The sequence below is a fragment of the Trichoplusia ni genome, chromosome 14 (genome assembly GCF_003590095.1).
Source record: "Trichoplusia ni isolate ovarian cell line Hi5 chromosome 14, tn1, whole genome shotgun sequence".
Lineage (NCBI taxonomy): Eukaryota > Metazoa > Arthropoda > Insecta > Lepidoptera > Noctuidae > Trichoplusia > Trichoplusia ni.
In genome coordinates, this window is record NC_039491.1 from 9694562 (window position 1) to 9716482 (window position 21921).

A 21921-nucleotide genomic window follows, 5' to 3' on the forward strand; every position below is an offset into this window, starting at 1 on the left:
GCGGCCGCCCGCCCTGCGCAAGCGCCGCGCAGGCCCGCGCCCGCCCGCGCATGCGCGCCCCAGCCCGCCGCCGCCGCCGCCGCGCCCGCGCCCGCCGCCCTGCTGCGCTCAGCTTTGTTTACATCGCGACGCAAGGCTGACGGCCTTACATTCACCATGCCTGCATATCCATCTAAGATGTATCATTCTCCGCTTTTTATACAAATATTCCGCCGTGCCTGCTGCAAACATCATAAGTATGCTATAAAGAAATTACTTGGTAGTTTTCGTAAGTATCTAGCAGCTAGGTCTTATTTGACAATATATCTGAAACTGTAGAAACATGCCATCTCATCCCATCCTATTGCTTTCAGTAGAATTTATACCTTGAAGATATAAGGTCTAGCCTTTGAGACACGCATTTTGCCATGATAGAATACCTTTACCTTCACAAAAAAGGTTTACATTCCTTGAAATACAATGGTTTAAGGAATGTACACCTCAAAAAACTGACAAAAGTACAGGTATATAATGACAGTTCAGTAAGTTAGCAGTTTTGAAAGAATTTACACACATTCTTTCACATCATTCCTTTATTTGTTAGTCAGTTGACAAGAGACACAATGAATACAGCGTGGGACGACTGACCAAGGTAGTTAAATACTCGTACGATCTAATAAAATCTATTCTAAGCTCTTGTTTTGTTATTGAAACGCGACATTCAAAACTTAATAGGTGTTTGTACATTTTATTCCAAGAGTTCCGCTGTAGTTCAACAGCTATTGTGAAGACATCAATATTTTGTTGGAGGGAATACAAAAGGCAATTTTTGAATACTCCAATTTTCAAAGCTAACAGCCGTATGTACTTCTAGTTCACTAGCGATAACTAAAAAGGGAGAAAAAGATCTGGACAATCGGTTTTTAACGCTATTCTGAGACCCCAAAGAAAAATGAGATAGGTACTTAAAGTGAACAAGTGATGTTACTCTAAAGTTGAAGCAGCATTTCTTTTTTATAGTGCCAAATGGTTGCTAAATAAATTCCTTACTGAAAACCGCCTACTCTTCTCTTTAACTGGGATGGTTCAATTAAACCTTAACCTGATTCATCTAAACATATAATTTCACAAATAACTGTCTATTGAGCATCCACAAACAATATACTGGGTTACACAATATCTTCCTGAGGCAGCGAGTATTAAGATTTTACATCAGCATTAGCAATAGTTTTTATAGTAACGACTGTTCAGCAACAAATCAACCTGTTCAATATATTATTATGACAACAAGGTCAGCAATCGCGTTTTCCAAAGCACTTAGGTCTATCACCCTCGGTATGCTATACTCCCTTAGAAGGGCTATGTAAGGAAAGTGCGCCCAAACATTATGACCTCCTAAAGGGTATGGCTTACAACTAGCATTGACAGCTATAGGCTGAGATGATGATAATGATGATGAGACCTGAATTCTACCAAGCACTGTGACTATCAACTTTTTGCAAAGTAATTATTATTTGCCAAAAATGATTAGGCAAAATATCACACCTGTAAGTGCGATATTCGTCCGCTCATTCGACGTCGGCTACTTTGGGAAGCATCATTGAGAGTCTCATAAAAAGAGGATAGCTCATCCCACGTTTGGGGACTGCTGAGCGCAGCAGTCACGCCAGGGGCTAAGAACAGCTTAAACTGACACCATGTTGTGCATCAACTATATTCTAAGAATAAACAGACTTACAAATAAACTAAGGATTAGTGTTAATTCAGAAGTAAGTTAGGTGAGTTCTAGTTGAAAGTTTTAATATGCGGTATGAACCTATTAAAGTAAATACCTTGTTGATTATCTTTTAAATCCAGTATGTCTCACCTTCTTAGTACGTTATCGGCCGAAGCAGCCCAAAAGCAAAGTTCGATGACTAAAGAAATCTCTATTTTTTGACTAATTTAATCCTCAAGGTAATATTTATTTAGCTCGTGGCTAAGCTATAACCGCATAAGTGATTCGATCACAGGTTAAGTTATGCTTGACGCGGTTGGTCCGTAGATAGGTGACCATCTTTGTCATAGCGGGTTCCTCCGTGTTTCGGAAGGCACGTTAAATTGTGGGTCCCGGCTGTTATTCCTACATCTTTGACAGTCGTTACAGGTAGTCAGAAGCTTGAAAAGTCTGACAGCCTGTCTAACCAAGGGGTGTCGTGTTGCCCAGGTAACTGGGTTGAGGAGGTCAGATAGCCAGTCGTTCCTTGTAAAACACTGGTACTCAGCTGAAACCGCTTGGACTGGTAGCCGACCCCAACATAGTTGGGAAAAGGCTAGGCCGATGATGATGGTAATATTTATTAAAAAAAAATATTTTATTTCGCATAATAATTACTGAGCTTTATTATATTTCATTAAAGCCTCCTTAAATCGTACTATGTATTTTCTAATCACTTCCAATTCAAGTTTAAATCTAAAAACATAAACTACATAGCGAGTTTTACTAATACATCGATACTGTATGATTGATAAAACTCATGTAAAAATGTTCAGGTTCATGTGTTTACAAATAAGTTGAAATCAATATTATCTAACTTATTATTACCAGCCAAATTGTAATCATGTTTTGAGTTGGTTTCAATTTATTCAGAACTGCAGCTATTTCTATTAATCACTAAACAATAATCTTCTTTTTTCACTATTTTCCTAATTCACTGTAAATATTTTATTTTCTAGGTTGTACCGTTTCTGGACGAAGCTCCACGCTTCAAACGAAATGACAATGTCTATGTCTAATGTCAATGTCAAAAAATAGTATTGAGCCGTACTCATCATTGATATCGATAGTCAAAGCAAAATGCAAAAGCAACCATTAAATTATTATGTTTAAATAAGTTTCTGTTTATACTAAATATGTAATTCAAATGTGTGACTAAATATTATTCAATAATATACTAATGAAAATCCCAATTGTTAAATAGGAATATGTTCCACAATGAATCGTACAAGTAACAATATCTAGGAACGGAAAATTGAAAGTAGTTGACCCCTACCAATCCAATGTATTAGAATATGATAAGAAGCACATTAAAAAATCAAATCACTGTAAGCCTAGACATTCCAATCAGTATTACATGCAATTTTTTATCATTGTTTAGTTGTATTTTACCGATAGCAACTATCGACTCCTTTGTACGTGTTGCTAGTCCCTAATCCCTACCACAAAGTTGTGAACCAATCAGCGTGAACCGTAACGTCACTCGTCACGTGGAGGGGACCGCCGGAGAGTGGTTTCCGAACGGAAAAGGTAGCGTAGGTAACTTTTTGTTTCGCAGTCTCGCGCTGTTAACAAATTCTTGTGACGCGGCTAGTTTTATTAAAATATATGTTCGGCTTGTGATTGTGGAGTGACTTGTGAAATATACAATGGATATTATTTATTAATTATTTCAAGAGTGCAGTGTTGTAATTATATCTTCGCAAAGTTTTGGTAAGTTTCATAAACAGTTTTTGTTTTCAGTTTTTCATACGTAACTTGTGCCTGACCGATGTATTGTTTGATTTCGATGTAATCTTATCAAATATTTATAGGTTGGCTATATTTTCGTGGTGTTCAGTCAGGAATCTTAAGAGAATCTTGTTAGAATGTACGTGGGTATAAGTAAATAATACTATAAAACAAGGAAGATTTAAACCTGAAATATTTTGAAAAGTTAAGTTTTACATTAATTCATAGACATTATTTAGAGTACCTACGTACTTTTGAGAAATGACAACGTAGAAAATATAGATAAAGATAACTTTTTCCTAAAGCCATAAACTTTTTGAACTATATTAATAAGTTTTTAAATGAAACAATAAATTGGAGGGGGATGCAAAAACACATTTACTTTCATATAATTACTTTATTATCGATATTCTCCCATTACAAATCATACAAAAACAAATGATAAAACTTTAACTTCATGGTAAATGATTTTAACATAATTATAAAGTAAATGACTAATGATTTAACAATGTTTATCTACTAGTTGTACTTTTATCTTTCATTAATCTATTTTATACACCTTAACAAGTCATTTGGAACTAGTTTTAACGATTTTTTTTAGTGATCTGATATGAATATAATAATAATAGCCTGAACCCCTCATAAACGGCTGGAAAAATTTTAATGTTTTTTTTTTGTTTGCATTTAGGGGGGACCATGATGATGTATACTCACACAAAAAATCCTAATCAATTTAAATATCATGCAGGACAAAGTCTGTCAAACAGGATAATAACTTTTAACATTACTTAAAGTAGTATTTATTATGAAATACAAAATAAACAGTTGTAGTCTAGTCAACTTTATAAGTACTTTTGCTTAAATTGCTTCTGTTTATATTGGTCATTCATACTCAGCATATTATTATACAGGTTATAGTTTTTGGTGCATATACTTTTTTCCCTGAACAGCCTTTGCACCTAGTAGGTACGGGCTGTTACTATGTGTATTTCTTACATAAATTCTCCAATTCCTCATTACAGTATTAACCCATTTCTTTCATCTTTGCCATCGTGACAAAAGGTCATTTAGCTGATTTTACGAAAACTAGGTATGTTTGGCAATGTCCAAAATAAAAATTAAATGAAAAGCTTGCATTGTAATGCATGAATAATATGAAATTAATATGAATTTGAATTTCTACTAAAAGGGTTTGTTATCCTACTGAATATAAAAAAAAAACATCCACACCTAACTCTCCTGAACAAAATTTAAAAAAATAAAATAGTCTAAAAAAAATAAGGGTTGAATATTCAACTAAACAATGTCAATTATTTTGAAGAAAATACAGAAATATCTTCATTACTTACGGTGATACTAAAAGGAAACAGTCTCGTCTTTATCAGTGTAAATATATTTGCGAGATTACATCAATGATATTATCATTTTGGTGTTGATAGCTGCCTTTGAACAGAACAATGAACCGCGCGACCCATTGTTTTTCGGCCGACAGTATAACACAATAAAAATTGGCACATTTCGGGGTTTGGGCCCCAAAACAAGGCTGTTTTTCGCAATGCACTTCCTAATCTACTGATCCATCATACAGAACTGAAAGGAACTGTTTCAGTAAAAGTGACTCAATTATTTGACACATACAAGTGATGTTCTTAAAAGACGTTAAAACGTTTTGATACTTCTTAAACTTGAGAATGGAACAAAACGTTATTCTAGTTATCAATCTATTCCTGGCATAATTTAATAGGTTTTTAAAAGCATCCCAAGATGAAAATTTCGTTTAATCTTGTTTTCGGCAAAACATGTAGCATTGTAGCACTTTGAGGCAAAAGTATTCCCAAATAATTAAGCAAACAACAGAAGACAAATCCATTCAGAAACAGTTATAAGGGGAACAATATAAATGTATTGTTTTGCTATCACAGGAGTATCTCTCAATCTCTAATCAAAGGCGACACAGTATGAGTTATCAACATGATAAAAATGACCAATGACTAATATTCTAGAAACGTCGAAACATATATTCTGTACAGGTTATAAACGAATTTCTTGAGCATTGACAAATCCTAATATTTATTTTCATGCACATGTGTACATACAGAAAGTAACGATAGAACTACTGCGTACCTGCCGTTAATTTAATATAACACACGTAACACGTATATATGATATTGTCTCATTGACTAGAATTATACGGTTTTAACTATACCTACGACACTTGTATTCTATTCGTGTTTGCCCATGGTAAGGTTTTTTACCACCTAATCTAGCGGAAAATGCCTAAATTGATTAAAAAATATTTATCGATGCAGACGGTATTAAGTGTTCCTAACATTCCTAAACTTTTAGGTATGTAATGCGTGCAAGTACACACACTCATAATTATATATCGTTTATAACAAAAAGATAATAGCGCCGGTGATAAACACCAATACACGTTCGTAGAACCAGCGATAATCACTATCAACAATGTCGTCCACCTGATTGTAAGGATGCTTATCATAAGGAGTTTAGTAGCTACGTGTCAGTACAACTGTGAACATCCAACATGGGCGACTACCGCGCGGGAAAAGCTGGCATCAACGCCGAGGCGCAGGCCAGGATCCACAGCAAATACAACAATGATATCGCACATGAGACTCTCGAATGGATCAAAGTAATTACTGGCGAACCCGCCAACACAGCTGGCGATGCCGACAACCTGTACGAAGTCTTAAAGGACGGTACCCTGCTCTGCAAGCTGGTCAACGCTCTCCAAGAAGGCTCCGTGAAGAAGGTCAATCAGTCGACCATGGCGTTCAAGTGCATGGAGAACATCAACGCTTTCTTGGAAGCCGTGAAGAAGCTGGGCGTGCCCGCTCAGGAAACTTTCCAGACCATTGATCTGTGGGAGAAGCAGAACTTGTACTCCGTCGTTGTGTGCCTGCAGTCCTTGGGAAGGAAAGCCGGTAACTTCGGTAAGCCGTCGATTGGGCCTAAGGAGGCTGACAAAAACGTCCGTGAGTTCACTGAGGAGCAATTGAAGGCTGGACAAAATGTTATCTCTCTACAGTACGGCACCAACAAGGGCCAGCAGTCTGGTATCTCGTTTGGCAACAAACGCCAAATGTAAAATATACTATATGTACCTAATTTATACTTTTAAAACCGTTTTAAATAAAATAATTTGTATTTCGTAATGTTTGTCTTTTATTTAATTTGTAAATCAAGGTGTGGTTGCTACAAACTGTATTGGCAGCGTAATATTTATGAGATTAGATAACGCCTGTCTTAGTGCATTACGCATTGTGGAGTTTTATGTTAGTATTTGTTACTAAGCGTCCATAACCTACAAATGCTACAAATTTTATCACATAATTTCTTAACCGCAAGGCCAATTACTAAACGTTTCAAAGGAGTTCAACGTCTCGTTTTGGTCAATCTGATCTAATTACAATTTCTTAAGCAAGTTTGGTTGTTGGTTCACTTATAGGTCTTTTTTTACTCTTCTCTGGAAAAATACCTATGTCAGCATTCACTACCAATAACTTTTTATTAAAAAAAAAAGTACTCCACCCATACCTAATATATTTTTAACACGCATCAATAAAATCGATTTAAGTATCAGCTGATATCCGACTATCTAAAACTTAATGCTATTATATGATTTCTAAATTACCTAAAGTATTTATTGCAGCTTAAATTTGCACCTATAATGATTATACTATGCACCTACAATCGACATAGCCGAAGTTAAACGTGACTTTTCAGATTAGACTAAGTTTAATGGGTTGGAATTGTCTAGACTGCAACTAAGCGGAGTTCCTGTTACTTTATTCCTTTTAAATATAAATAAGACCACATAACTCTTTCAAAATCTTCATCCGTTTCAACAGTCTTCTTTCTTTTTGCTCTTCTTTTAGGTTTCCTTGTTTAACATTCTCATCCATTCTACCTTGTTATTCAGGCTATCATTCACTCCTATTTCATCATCTATCTTGATATCCATCTTAACTTTTCTATGTCTTGCTTTTTATTTCCATTAATCGGCGCTTTAATTATATCTTACTCCTTTTCTTCACCCTTTCTTCCTTATGTTATAATTCATGCCTCATCTGGCCATTACGACATTTCGCAAAACCTTCAATAAGACTTTATTACTCCTAATTGCTTGTGATTTCATTAGATTACCAAGATAATGCAATTTATCAAGTAGGTAATCATTGGAATTAGTATAAAATTTTTGATAAATATTAACAGAACCGGTTCTTATTAATAGTGATAAAGAAATTTAATTTAATCTGCTATTGAGAGTTTCTTGGTACCGTAATGTTTCGAATTCCCAAGGCAATTAAACAATGAATGCAGGACTGGCTAATCAGCTTAGCTAGAACTAGATATGAATCCTTGAAATATAATGTGCTGCGGAGACAAAGACTAATTTAAATTGCGTTGACTGCTTGAAAGATTAAAGACAGGCTAGACAATGTCAAGTATAGTGCTTCCATTGCAAAGATATTTATTGAAATATATTATTATTCCAAAAATGTGAACTTGTAAGTAACCCTGTCGGAAAATCAATTACAGCTCTGCATTATAACTGAAATTACGAGTTACGAGGTAGGTATTGAAATGATTCACTATGAAGTGAAAGAGGATTAGAAGCGTAAAATAAGAGAAAATATTTTTTAATCGTCATTATTTCAATTTTATAGATAATTATAATTATGACAGTTAAGATTATTGCGTTGCGAGCTATAAAATAAACACTGTTTTTAAAATAGAACATACCATATCTTGCCTAAATCTTATCATATTTCCAAATATCCTAAATATAGTTGAAGATAACAAATGAACAAAATGGTATCACCTTTAAACGAAATGCCGAGGGAGACCCTCTCCCCTATTGTACCGTTATTTGATGACGTCATTTAATATTGATCTAACTTTAGCAACGAACGGTTGCTTAGTAAATCACGAACCGCAACAGTACCTCAAACATGAAAACTGTTTTAGAAATAACCAGCTATTGAGTGCAGATTGCGTAATCGAATGACGTTCTGCACAGGCTCCATGAAACAATACAAACACTACGAGCTGTTGAAACGTACATATATTATGACTAATATATAATTTACTTGAAATAAATGTAGCTGATGGAACAGCTAGGATCGAATCAGAGAAATCCGAAGAAAAAGACATTTTTGCAATTTCAATAGCCTCTTTTCGTACCCTACCTCTATTTTCGACCGCAGAACTTTTAGTAGTGACTATTTCCAGTTGCTGTTTGTAATCACAGATCCTTGGCTTTCCAAAATTGTGCTCGAGCGTTACCAAGGACGTGGTCGAGATAAAGCATGCTATTTAATCGATGATTTCTAATTACTTAATGCTTATTGCTTTTATTCATGCGAACGGAAATGCCGGTATGTTCGATACAGCGTAATGTAAAGCAAGCATTAAATAATTATATAATAACTAAAGATAATCTAACTCATATTCGTTTTCGGTTCTTTGAACTAATTTGTTCGCTTTCGTGTTTTCGTTGTAGGAGTTTTATTTAATCTATACTAATATATAAAGCTGAAGAGTTTGTTTGTTTTGTTTGTTTGAACGCGCTAATCTCAGGAACTACTGGTTCAAATTGGAAAATTCTTTTTGTGTGGAATAGACCATTCTAAATCTCGAAAGTTAGAAAATGTTTGCTTGATGTAGTGACTGGTGGGGTGCAAGCTCAACTTCTCCTGAACATTTCTTGAATGGATTTCTCCGTTAGAAAGTGACATGTGTCTATAGATTAGTCGTTAATTCTAAAATACATTCTATAAACTAGAGATCGTTAGCGCCTAAGTGAAAGATTTGTATGGCGCAATTGTGGACAGTTACATTTAAAAACTGGATACGTAATAAAGCTCTATTAAGTTAATGAGCATTGTGGTTAATTTTGCAACGTTATTAACATCGTTAGTTATGAATGTCGACGTCACAGCCATTAGCGAGGCGATGACGCCCGTCACGGTCGTGTCAGCACCCCACAACGGAAGGACCGGTCACGCGCCGGTAAAAACGGAAATACGGATATATGACTAGGACCACCAATCTATTCCCAAAAGTGTAAAAGAGAGAGGACATCACGCACGTGCGCATTGTTTTGCACCAACAATGGCTAATGAATATTTTAAAACAAGGGAAATTATTGTTTGAACAGTGTTAAAGTACATTTGTATCCTCAATTCAACTTAAATTCTTGATAAAACAGTGAATGAGACTATTTGTTAACCTTTAGAAAGAATATTCATGACGAAAACATTCTAACGAAACAAAGAACTCCTTTGACAAGATAAGTTGTACATTTTTTTCCAGCTCACGGTTGAAATATGTACCTAACATAGCACAGTAATTGTCATTCACGTCACCCACACAATTATGCTTCTACTAACAATGTTCATCATTTTAAAAGTAAATTAAGATAGGTAGAGTATTAAAAGAAACTGTTTACTCATTCCTTTCCTTTCTAAACATGAATATGATTCTACGATACTTATCGGTGGAGAAAGCCTTTCAAAACACATCATAAAATCTCCATTCGATGCTATTGGCACTTCGGAACAATGATTTAGCAACATTGTCGTTAAAAACTCTGTTAGCGATGATCTTGATTTTTTAGAAAGTGTTTCTAATTCGCTTGTATTATTATCAGGTTGCATATTTTCTGGTTGTTGCAACATCTCCAAACAGTTCAGCATTCCCACGTAATACGATATCGATCGTTCTTGCAAGGCTTCTGTACGTTACGCTACACCGATTCAGCTCGCCTTCTTGTCCGAAGGCTCTTTTACCGTTACCGTATCGGGCCGGTCAACCAGATTATCTCGCACTAACGGGATGATATCCGTTTTACGATCGAGAAGGCAAACTGTTGCAACTAATTACGGCCCACATTACATTGATAGAGGGGAAGCGTCTCAAAACTGTATTTGCGTGCTGCACTAATCGAAATCTCCAGTCAATATCTAGAAAGTGGTCCATGTTTAGCGAAGAAAATTGTTCAATTTATCTCGTTTTTTGTTTTTGTTAGATGGTATTTCATAAATCTTAGCGGCAAAGAATTTCTTGTAGAGCAACGTTACAGTTTCCTATTTTTAAAATCACCGTAGCGTGCAGAACAGCTGAGATTTGGCGTGATCCGAGTAATTAATTTTGTTACGTCACCGACAATTGCAGTGTTGTACTACTTCCATTACACGCGTATAACTTTTATACGTCTCATGATACCTCAACATGTTACGAGTCGCTCACCTAGTTTCCTTTGTTATGATATTTATCAAATTATAACAGCTTTTTGCTTACGTCTACTACGTGATTTTTTATGCATGCGTGTTCATTACTGTGACTGATTTTTGATAAGTTATCTGGTTTACCGCTCTCAGGAAAACGGAAATCCTAAAGTTAAGCGGAACTTTGTTTTAAGTTTCTCTTTTTTTACTTTGAGTTTATGTTTAATGTTTCTATGCGGTTTTAGCAAATAAAATCAGTTTAAGTGGTTTATTCATCAGTGTAATGCTTAATATAATCCAGAAAATTCCCCCTCTCATATTTTCAACTGCGCCATTGAGTTTTCCGTCAGTCGTCCACGTCACTTTAGCTAGGGGAGTCGGGTATCAATTGATATGGCCCTGTGCTCGCCCCAAGCTGATTTATTCGTTAACCTGCGCTGTATTGATACAGCTTGACCTCATTGGTGGTGACATTTGTAATTGGCAATTGCCTTTGATATTAAGGTTATTAATTGCTATAACTGACGTGTCTTGCCCATCTGATGCGCTCAAATCATAATTATATGCATCTTGGATCATAATGCTCTAATTATAAATATTAATAATTAAATAAACCCTGACAGATTGTGTAATAAACTTAAAACAAGCCTTTCTAATTTTTAATGATGCTAATGAAAGATTGACTGTGTGAAAACAAGAAACGAGATAATTTATTAGTCTTCAGATGCAAATGTGGAATAAAAAGATTGTGAGAATATTGAAAACCTTACTTATTCCATAATTCTAATGTACTGTTACTATCAGATGGAAGTATTCTATCATCATGTGCAATATGCATGTCATTATTTCAATATTGAATCTGAACTGTAAGAGCTGCCTGTGGCTTTACGTAACGGTGAATTTTGCTAACAAATTGCGTCTTATGTATACCCATCGAAATGCATTCTAAACTTCAATTTTTCTACATGACTTGCTGTAGCGGTATTTTGGTATTAATTTAAAGATAGCGTTGATTTACGACTTGTTATTCCAGTTAGTTGATTCTGAATTATGGTATATTACGCGAGGGGTTTCACAAGCACACAAATCACGCACAAAAAGACACCCAGACTCAGACAAGCATTCGTGGAGGATACAAATGCTTGTGCTTGGCGGGGATCGAACCCACGACACGCACAGTAGGTTTGGTGTGGTGACCTCAACCACTCAGCTATCCGTGCATTCGTATTAGTGAAAAGGCAACCGTCTCCATGCAGCCCGCATCATTAGTAGTACAATAACCAACTGTACATTTACTGATAAGAAAGAGTATTTTAAAAGTGAACATTTTAAGCCTTCGAATGACTAATGGTGAGTAATTATCTCGCTGAAGAAATAGCTATCGTTGTAAATAACTTAGATATTAGAGATCTTATCTCGTATGGGAGGCTTGAAATAAAGGTATAAGCTGTGTTGCTGTTATTTCTTGTCCTATGACGAGAGTCGGTTATTACCATAACTGAGTTTGTTTGTTTAGTTGAAGAACAATATGATGTCATCGGTAGAGACAAGATTTTAAGTCGCTTGTAAAGTTATTAGACATAATTTGAGTATGAACATACCTGATTTAGAATATGCCTATATTGAAATTCATTTTTGCTGGAAATTTTCTTTTCGACGCATATCTTAAAAGTTCTTTATCTCGTTCGCAATCAGACCATATTACATGCATGTTACATAAACATATACTTCATAACAGGAATAAGTACGCATTAAAAATTGCAAACGGAAATACTAAATCCGTTCCGTGCCGACAGACTGGTTTGTTTATGTATCAGTCCACGTATCTCGAATACTACCGGCCTGTTGTAATTATGCATTTCATTTTTATTTGTGTCCCCCCTGTTTTGTACGATGCGAACCTGTTTATTATGACACTTTAAGTTCTACTTCGCATTCAATTCCTAACTCTAATATCGTTTTTTTTTCTCATCTACATCGTAGTGCCTTCTAGAGTCTTGGTGCCTGTGATTTGAATGTTACGGAATCCTCCGGAGTTTATTGTTTTAAAAGAGTACCCATCTCATGGACTTCTTTGAAATGGGTTTAAAAGTGGTCTGATGTGTATGAACGACATCACTTAACTTCTACTCAGCACAATTTGATCTATTAAGCTACTTTCATATTTATAACTTACTTTACTCTAGGTAAATTACATTCTGCTCGATTAGTTTGACTTTCGCCATAGATTCGAATATCCGTTTTTAGTATTCCCCACACGTGAATCATTTACATTTCAATTGGCTTAAGTGTCTGGGTTAACAGCTGCGCGGGCTTCAGACCTGCGATCGAAGGCACCGTTTAAACTGCAGTTTCAATCTCCGATGCTAAGTTTAACAGTTTTGAGTAACCGTCGGAGCCGTTGCAATAAATGTTAAGTCTCCGAACGTTACATTCACCGGTTGTAGGTCCGCACCGCCTAAGTGACCGACTTATCCGTAAACCTGTTTCTTTGGATGTTACCAAAACTGTCGGCGATCCGTTGGTCCAACCTTGGCATTGAGGAAACACTGTGACTAATGTCTGCACGTTGTTTATTATTTCTAATAAACTCGTTACGTTATTCGATGTATAAAATTGCGTGATGGGAAGTTTATTTTGTTATGTAATAAGAAATAATAAAAGCTACGGCTCGCGTGTCAATTGCTTTTTCCCAAATTACCTGGTTAGAATTCGTTGTCGATAAATCACTGAAACAAATTGCTGCCCAATTGTTCTCATACATCGCCTCGGTTACGTCAACAGCTTCAGACGAGACACCTTTGTATCTGAACTTAATCAGACTGTAAACTTTACATTGTGACGTTTCATTACGTAAAATAATATCAAGTCGTGAATCCTTATCATCTCAGGCTTCCTGCTCAGAAAGATTATTTTGTGTTCATTGTTAATTACAGTGTACTCGATTATTTATCAGCATTAGGTTTATTCTCTGTAGGTGTCATACGAAGTCCGGTTCGCTTGGCACGTTTTATGTCAGGTGCTTGATTATATGTATATATGGATGCTGACACCTACATAATACAACTTTACGAACTAATCACAATCGCAGTCAACCACGCATGCTTGATTTTATCTCTGACAAACATGATTTTCGTTGTTCCACTACATTTTCGTAATACGTCGAAAGTTGGTCAGTATTTCCTTGTTCGTTAAATATTACGTAACTAATTGTTCTACTTATTCTTATAATAGGAAACAATATTTCACTTTAATCTCTGTCTCGAGTGATTCATACAGAATTCGCATATTTCAGAATTTCATTGTTTCTGAGCCTTGACAAAGATAAGATAAACCGCTAACTAATTGAAGTTTTCATTTTGTATTGCTTAAGACTTTTTGCTTTAATGTTAAGTTAATTTGAAGATTTGTGTGTTGACCTTGACTTATCCAGTGAAATCTAGTTTGTGAAATATTTACTTGAATATCCATCTGAAATTTGTTACTTATTCATAACGTGATATTAAATCGTTATGGACAATAAACTTTTAACCTAAATATCTCCTTCTTACATCCGAATGCGGTTCAGTAACCAAATGCTTGAAAAGGAAAAAATCTGAAATCTCTAAAACATCCTTGTCCAGCAATTTACAAGAAGTAATTCTGATCAATTTTCGTCAAGATAAGTAACGGACAAATCGCAGTACGACCCCGGAGGTCAGCTAATGCCAATTTAAGTCTGCATCGCACTGAGTCACCGTATAAGTTAGTGACACACAACAAAAGAAGTTCCACTCTTATAAGCTGTGGAAGGGATACAAAAATAGATACTGCGGCAAAAGTAAAGGAAGTCTTGCGTTCGAGACTGCAATTTGAGAAACAATTTTCTTAGATAGTCGGAAGCTTTAGATCTATTAAACTAGCTCATTACTTACTAGCCACTACTCTCATTTAATGAGCATAGGTGTTGCATTAAAACTGGTTGTATTTCCAGTCGGTCGTCTTTACCACTATTTCCTTTCCGCGCTATGATGTGCAACACGAAGTTTATAAAACAAAGATTGTGTATTTCTCAAATTAGCACTGTAGCTGTGATTGATGTTATCAAACACTTACATTTGTCATGACTGTAATCGTTTGTTTCTTGATGCTTGGTTCTCTGTAATTTCGAGTACCGCTAGTTCATGTTATGGCTTTGTCATCGCATCATTGTTTAGTCTGAAGACCAAACTTTTTTTATTTGGATTTTTCAGTCCTCTTCGTTAGGCCCGCATTAGTGTACAAATCGGTTCTTCGATCGAACATATTTACTCAAAAAACAGTTGTTTCTATTATTAAGGCACCGTATTATGCTGCCTTTTATTTATTTGCGTCATCATTATTTACTTTAACTGTTTTTAATGGCATGCCTCGAAAACAGATGTATAGTATATTGGATAATGAATGTCTGTTAAAGCTTATAAGTTTTTGTTAAAACGCATTTAATTTAAAACGAACGGCAAAAAAGTGTTGAGCTGTTTCTGTGGCAAAACCATTTGAGTAGATATTTCTTTTGGAATTGCATTAACACACAATACCGATGCTTATTCTATTCTTCACTTTTCATCAGACTGTCTGGGAATACTTTATCAATCAAAACGAGTTTGGAAGATTTCGCGCTGGTTTTGCTAAATTGTTTCCAAACCTATCGCTGTTATATGCATTATGTTTGTTTGCTTATTTCTGTTTGCAGGCCGCATTATCAACTCGCTTTGTTCCGAACACGATTGTGGTTACGAAAAGCCAGGCGTGCGAAACATTCCACTGTTCAACTCACTTCGAAGGATCGAATTCTATTGAATTAGATAGTTCCAGTACCCACGCCGTTTGGTCACTGCCTAATATAGACGTTCCTGATCATAATAAATACACAACATGTTCTATTGAATTCTTATTAGCTTTGAAACAAGTAACTTGAAGTTTGTAAACAATGAAACTGTATATTCTTCACTCTTCCCAGACTTCAAACTGACCGTTTACGTCCAAAGTATTTATAGAATATAAAGGGAGACATGAAACAGACCCCTCCCTTAATCTTTTAGTAGTCGCTCAAAATAACTGTCTGTTGGACATCATTAAAAGCAGTTGACATAGGAAAGTAGAAGGTGCGGTCTTGCGGATCAATTTTCTAAAAATGGCACACTGAGGTTGCGGGGTCACTAATAACCAGAAATGTCAGACCTGCGAACTTGAAAGTTCAAGGCATTGTGAGCTCTATTCCCAAAAGGGTATCGCAATGCCGCTAAAAGCAAGGGTTTCTCGAGGGTCTTTCAAGGTTGGTTCTTGGACCATTGTAGTGCAAATGGTCCAAATGTTAAAGGTCATTGGCATGATTGATGTTGGTTTTTTGTAGTACGATGTCTTAATAAGGTTTCCGACCCAACATAGTAGTGGATTACGGTCATGATTAGCACTTTTTGCAAATACATCGCCGTTAAAGTTATTCTTTAAATTGGTGTATAAAATAATAGGTGCGATAAAACGAATTTAGACTAATAAATTCACAAAGTTTTTGTTATCTTGGTCAATGACTGATAAATATAATTTGACACTGATAACGGTCTACAGTCCTAGAGGCTAATAAAGAACAATGAATATCCAAGTCCGATAGCATCGCTTCTTAGACTCCCTACGCATAATAACATAACAATTACCACTTATTACGAGTTCCCTCAGTTTCAATTATAGGTTTAAAGTATCAAGGCTAACTCAGATAAGTACTGGTTCATGTGAACATGCAATTGCGAAGAACGCATTCGGGTCATTGTTGGAGAACAATGTTCGGTTCACATGACATGCGTCTTGTACATACTACACCACCGGCGCGGGAGATTTCGGACATTATTTTGTACAATGCCAAATTGACAATCGAGTATACAATGTAACTGTATTGTCCAATGAAATGTGCGAACTTTATGCCTGTGAACCTGTAAAGAAAAAGCATTACAAGCGCAATCTGATAGTGGCAAATTTAAATTAAGTCTTAACGACTTTGGAATAGAGCTAATTTTAAACATTACGGTCCTAATTCATAATTCCTAAGTTTAAGGACATTTACGAAATTAGAATTTACAGAATGACGACCTTGACAAAAAAAATAAAGTGTTTCGTATGCTAATGACGATGATAAAATTAGACTAATGAAGAAATCATATGGCGCCAACGCGCTACCAATAAAATGGTTAGAAAGTAGAGCTGACTAATATACCTATACACTGGTATGTATTTCAGATAGGGTTACTTTTTAATTTGACAATATTCTTTTTATGTCCTATCTCCACATTTTTCGTCTATAACACTGGATACCAACTTCTTATCCAAATAGTTCCTTTACAACTTTGCAAGTGATGATTGTGGTTTTGCAAGCAACGTCATACCTCTAACATTTACATACATTAATTGATCCCATACTAAAGATGTCTCTAGTTCAGTGCTGACATTAACTTCGACCGTATGATTCATAACTGTTATAACAGATGTAACAACTTAAGCTGACTCATTATAATATTAACAGTGACCTTCACAACCACGGCCATCTTTCGAAGAAGGATAAGCGAATGAAAGAAATCTCTAACGTTTATTATCAAGATTGTAACCAATATACTTTTATTGTTTTCACTTTTTAAATCTCGCCGCCGATTATAATACAGTGATCATTGAATTGATTGTCAGGAATACAACAAAACGCACCTAAAGATATTGTTTGGATATCAACACGATAAGATTAAGGATGCGTCTTGCCGAAGTCAAAACGGTTTTGATTGGTTAAATTAGTTTGATTTTGTCAGTAGTTTCCTGTTTTTGTGTGAGTGTGCGAGAATTGTGTTGTATTGTATTAATATAATTCTATGTCTTAAATGCTAATTAAGGTAAGATATGCTTTAATTTTTTGACCTAGAATAATTTGTATTTTCGGTCTGTATTTTTAGTAATTATCCTTTTTATGGCTTGAAATCCTAAATAACTCATGCGCGCATGCATGAGTTTGAGTGTCTGACTCACAACAAAAGGCCATACGCTTTTTCAGCACTAAAAAATATCAAACATAATCTAGTTATATTAAAACTTTGCTACATTTGACAAATGCTTTTAGAAAATGCCTTTCTTTTTTGTAATATTGTGTCCAAATACAAATTCCCTTCGACTGAATCCATTTGAGGTCTCACAAATGTTCAAACAGCGCTACAAGGTAATGTGTTGACCTCAATTCTTTCCCATGACAGTCAAAATTACGCTTTCGTACGCTTTTCTTGTTCGTTTCCTTTCGTTGGGCTGAATAATTTCCATCCGTTTATCTACGCTAGTGCCATTATGGTTATTCGTACGTTTTGAGACGGTTTCACCATGGTTTTTAAATTATTCTCTGTCTCGTTTGAGAGGCCTTTAATAAGCAAATCATCTGTAAGTTTCACTTTTGCCTTAGTAAAGAAACTTCTTCTATGAATGATGAGATATCTTTAGCTTAGCGTCGATTGAATACGTTTACTGACACATTGCAGGTTTCTACCATCAGTGTAGTCATCACTTCCTAAGAAGTAACAAGATGAGTATATTATTGGGTAAAAATGTATGACGGAGATTTTCCTACTAATGTTACAACTTGTTGACGTCAAGGGCTTTTCAGCACTTAACAGTCTTCACGGTTTAAGTTACAAAATATTCCTGTTTTGCTATGTACTTCTTAATAGGTTAAATCTCTATCATTACCCACTTAGCTATGAGAATGAACTTGAATTGGGTCAGTATAACTTTTCTCCATATTTGATATCATTTGTATCACATTCGAATAAACGATATCCCTACCTAATATATGTTTTAAGGATGAGAAATCAAGTATTTACTTAATGCTGCATTCATTTAAGATGATGGGTATTACATTCTATAGAAATAGACATTGCGATGACACCAAACGATTAGGAACAACTGAAAGGAAAAAGCGTGTTTGCTAATTTTAACTTGCCAGCTAAATTGTCCTTTAATTATTGGTCTTTACCAACATAACTTCCAAGCTAAGTGATATTAAAGAAGGTATGGGAAATTACAATTACATCGCCATGTTAACATGATAATTAGAATTATTTTGCTGTTTTACACGAGATTTTTATAAGATAAGAACCTTTAATGCTAAGATTAAATGAGGAAGTTACTATATAACGATGCTGTAGCCAAGCGACAAAGTCTTTTAATAAAAAAAAGAAAGTGAATAAAATATTCACGAACTCATATGATAACATCCTTACTTACTTTTTATTCAAACTTTGAACAATTGTCTTTAATATTATTTTTTCGATTTTTGAAAAAAAAAAGCTCTACTTTATTCACCTTTTCTATGTCAAATATACCGTAACATAGCTAAGCCCTTCAATGAAAGTTACTAAGACTAGGATACCATTTTTATTTCATAAGTGGACGACACTCAGTTGGATTCCAAAGAATAGAAATCCATGAATTTGACGCGTATGATAGATGAGGCCAAAAAATAGTTTCCCAACGCCAAATGCTTGTCAGTTTAGCGAACTACATACAATTCAATACTCAATGATAAATGGCTAAGATGCGTGTCACAGAATATGTTTGCGTGTACAGTTTACCGTATCACCGATGTACAAATTTTCATAGTTTTAAAAACAAGGAAATAAAGTCGAATTTCGTTTTTCACTGTTACCTCTGAAGTGTTGTATGTTGTACATCTTTGCTTTAAAAAATATACAAGTACTAACATGGTCTATTGTTTACTCGTTAAGTTCCTCATTTCTCTTGAGTGAGTTGCGTAAAACGCATGCTTCGTAAACTGTTAATAGATGGATATCTTTAAAATTATGATGTTGTACTTTGCATTTGTGAGTTTAGTTATATTCAAGTCGTACGTCCAAATTGCTCAATATCATATTAATTGCAAACGAATTGACAAAAAATCAAACAATATCTGTTTGATTTTTTGTCAATTCGTTTGCAACACGGACATTACGAGTTCTTGCAATTCTACCTCTTCCAAAGCACGCTGAATCCGGTAAACCGTATATTTCTAATTGAAAGAGTTTTTATACTATGACAATACAAACTCATATTTTCCTTGAATTTGACACAAAACGTCAGTGAGATAGTGTGTATTGTAGCTATTATAATAACTGATAAGCGAATACTATTTATCTATTTTCACCGTTGCTTAACTTATGCGCAGTTATTCAACAGGATGAAACAAGAAAATGGTTCTTTAAGTGAAACAGAGTAAGGTCGAAAATTGATTTCGGGAATTTCCGTCCAGTCTTTAGTACGCGTCGATAGTCATTCAATTTTCGTTTAAAGTTGGTTCCAAGAGAAATAAGAGCATGACGTTTTGAGAATAATCATTTCACAGTTCATTGGCCTGTCGGTACCTTTGGCCGTAAAATGGACCCAGTGAAGTTCTAAGATGTTTCATTTTCCGCTTTCTTGGTGACGACTGTGACTAGTGCAGTTCAATTTTGTCGCTATAATAGAAGGTACGGAAGTCTACAAAAACTGTATAAAGTAAGATAACATTGAAACAGCTATAAACGAAGTTGTTATAATGAGCAATATTTATATTAAACTTTAATGTTGTGTTGTTAAAGTATGACGATACGGCCTAAATAAGTATTCTGATGCGCTTTGAATTCTGCACTATGTCTATTTTAAAACTACTATCTAAAGATTATCGATTAAGAATTATCTTCGTCTGGACATACGAAACCCATAATTATCCATCGACACGAGAAGAAGAAAACCGTTATTATTCATGCTATGGTCTAACCATTATGTTAAAGTAAAATCGAAAGCCACACGGAGTCACGACACACTTCGATACCATAAGCTCCATCACGACATTCTAAGTATCACGAGTGTCCTACTGGCATGCTTGTATAACCATACTGTACTTAGTGTACATCCCTGGGGTACACCAACACATCTTACAATAAAACTGTTGGAGCTGTAGAAGCGAGACGGTATAAAACATAACCTACAGCTACATGTGTTACTATATCTCCACGACTATTTGACTATTTCTGATCAATTTCGTTGCGGGTTCATGACAGTTAATGTTTAAGCAGGGATACACCAAGCTTAGGTGTTTCGGTAGTTTTCGTTGGTTTCGTTGTAGGTTTCCATGCTGGTTTACAGTATTTGACGGGCTAGTGTGGCGGGCAGCTCCCACTAAAAAAATGACTGTACGAATAGTTCAACCGAGTGCCGAGTACTTTAGGTCATCACGTCAATCCCAATCCCACATGTAGCGACGTGTCTTTGCTTCTATCCCCTGTAGGACATGCATTTGTGTGATCGACGGATGTTTGTACTGAGCCTGGATATCAAATATGATCAAATAACCGTTAAAGTAACAGTTAAAGTATTCATAAATATCACATGTTTTTCAATTTAATTTTCCAATACGCAAACTTCTTCATAAGAAAAACAATACTGTGAATGTAATAAAAAGTCTTGTAGAATCAATTTCCATTGAATGAATCTACAGAACTACTCGACCAATATAATCCTTCGATTAAAGAAGCCTATTTCACGCCTCATCAACTTCGTTACATTTTCAGCAGTTTTTTTAGTGATAATTAGATACATTGAATTGTTTACTTGTAATCGCTGTTGTTGAAGTTCTGCCTTCATATCCATCATTATTCATTCACTAGTTTCATCTATTATTTGACTAGCAGAATTATTGAAGATTTTCTTTAAAATATTTTTTCATATATTTTTATGTTTAAACTATAGCATTCGATAGCATGGTGAATTTTTTTAAAATTAATTTACCACATTTTAATATGTTAATGAAAAGGGATATTTATTATACCGCACGGAACTGCTTTCATAAACATCAAAAAAACTTGTATACGTATTACGTAGGTCATTCAAGTTTGACTAGACAGACCTATCCACTTAAAAATATTATGGTTTATGGAATATTATTTTGCTTCCGGTCTCCAACCACCGGAACAGCAACTAACTATTGTTATATTTTAAACCCAATTACGTAATACATATGAAAGTGTTACAATACGCGTTGCGACTTCGAAAGTGAGTTAATCATATTCTCTGTTTATGTTAGAATTAAAGCAATTATTTTATCGTACATCGTGTTCTGTTATGTAATTAATGTTGTTATGTTATGTTTTAAACTTCCGATTTCATCTGTCAGTGTTGGACTTGTTATGA

The 21921-nt window shown here is 35.1% G+C and overlaps 2 protein-coding genes across 6 annotated transcripts in view; both read left to right on the forward strand.

Annotated features, from left to right (window-relative positions):
• Positions 1-3111: 3111 nt before the first annotated feature.
• The window catches only part of LOC113500466 (myosin heavy chain 95F), a 44682-nt gene continuing 25872 nt past the window's right edge, over positions 3112-21921 (forward strand). The window contains exon 1 of one of the 5 annotated variants that reach the window (XR_003401206.1): positions 3112-3448. The gene's annotated coding sequence lies outside the window, so the exon portion shown is untranslated. The remainder of the gene's footprint in view (positions 3449-21921) is intronic. The other 4 variants (XM_026881276.1, XM_026881277.1, XM_026881278.1 and 1 more) reach the window with 4 other exon arrangements.
• LOC113500474 (myophilin-like) lies at positions 5968-6642 on the forward strand. Its single transcript, XM_026881286.1, has one exon. It carries the CDS (start codon positions 6012-6014, stop codon positions 6573-6575), a length of 564 nt encoding a protein of 187 aa, XP_026737087.1. The 5' UTR covers positions 5968-6011; the 3' UTR covers positions 6576-6642.

Excerpts from the sequence above, each read along its gene's own strand:
- LOC113500474 (XM_026881286.1), top strand. The coding sequence starts at position 6,012 with ATGGGCGACTACCGCGCGGGAAAAGCTGGCATCAACGCCGAGGCGCAG.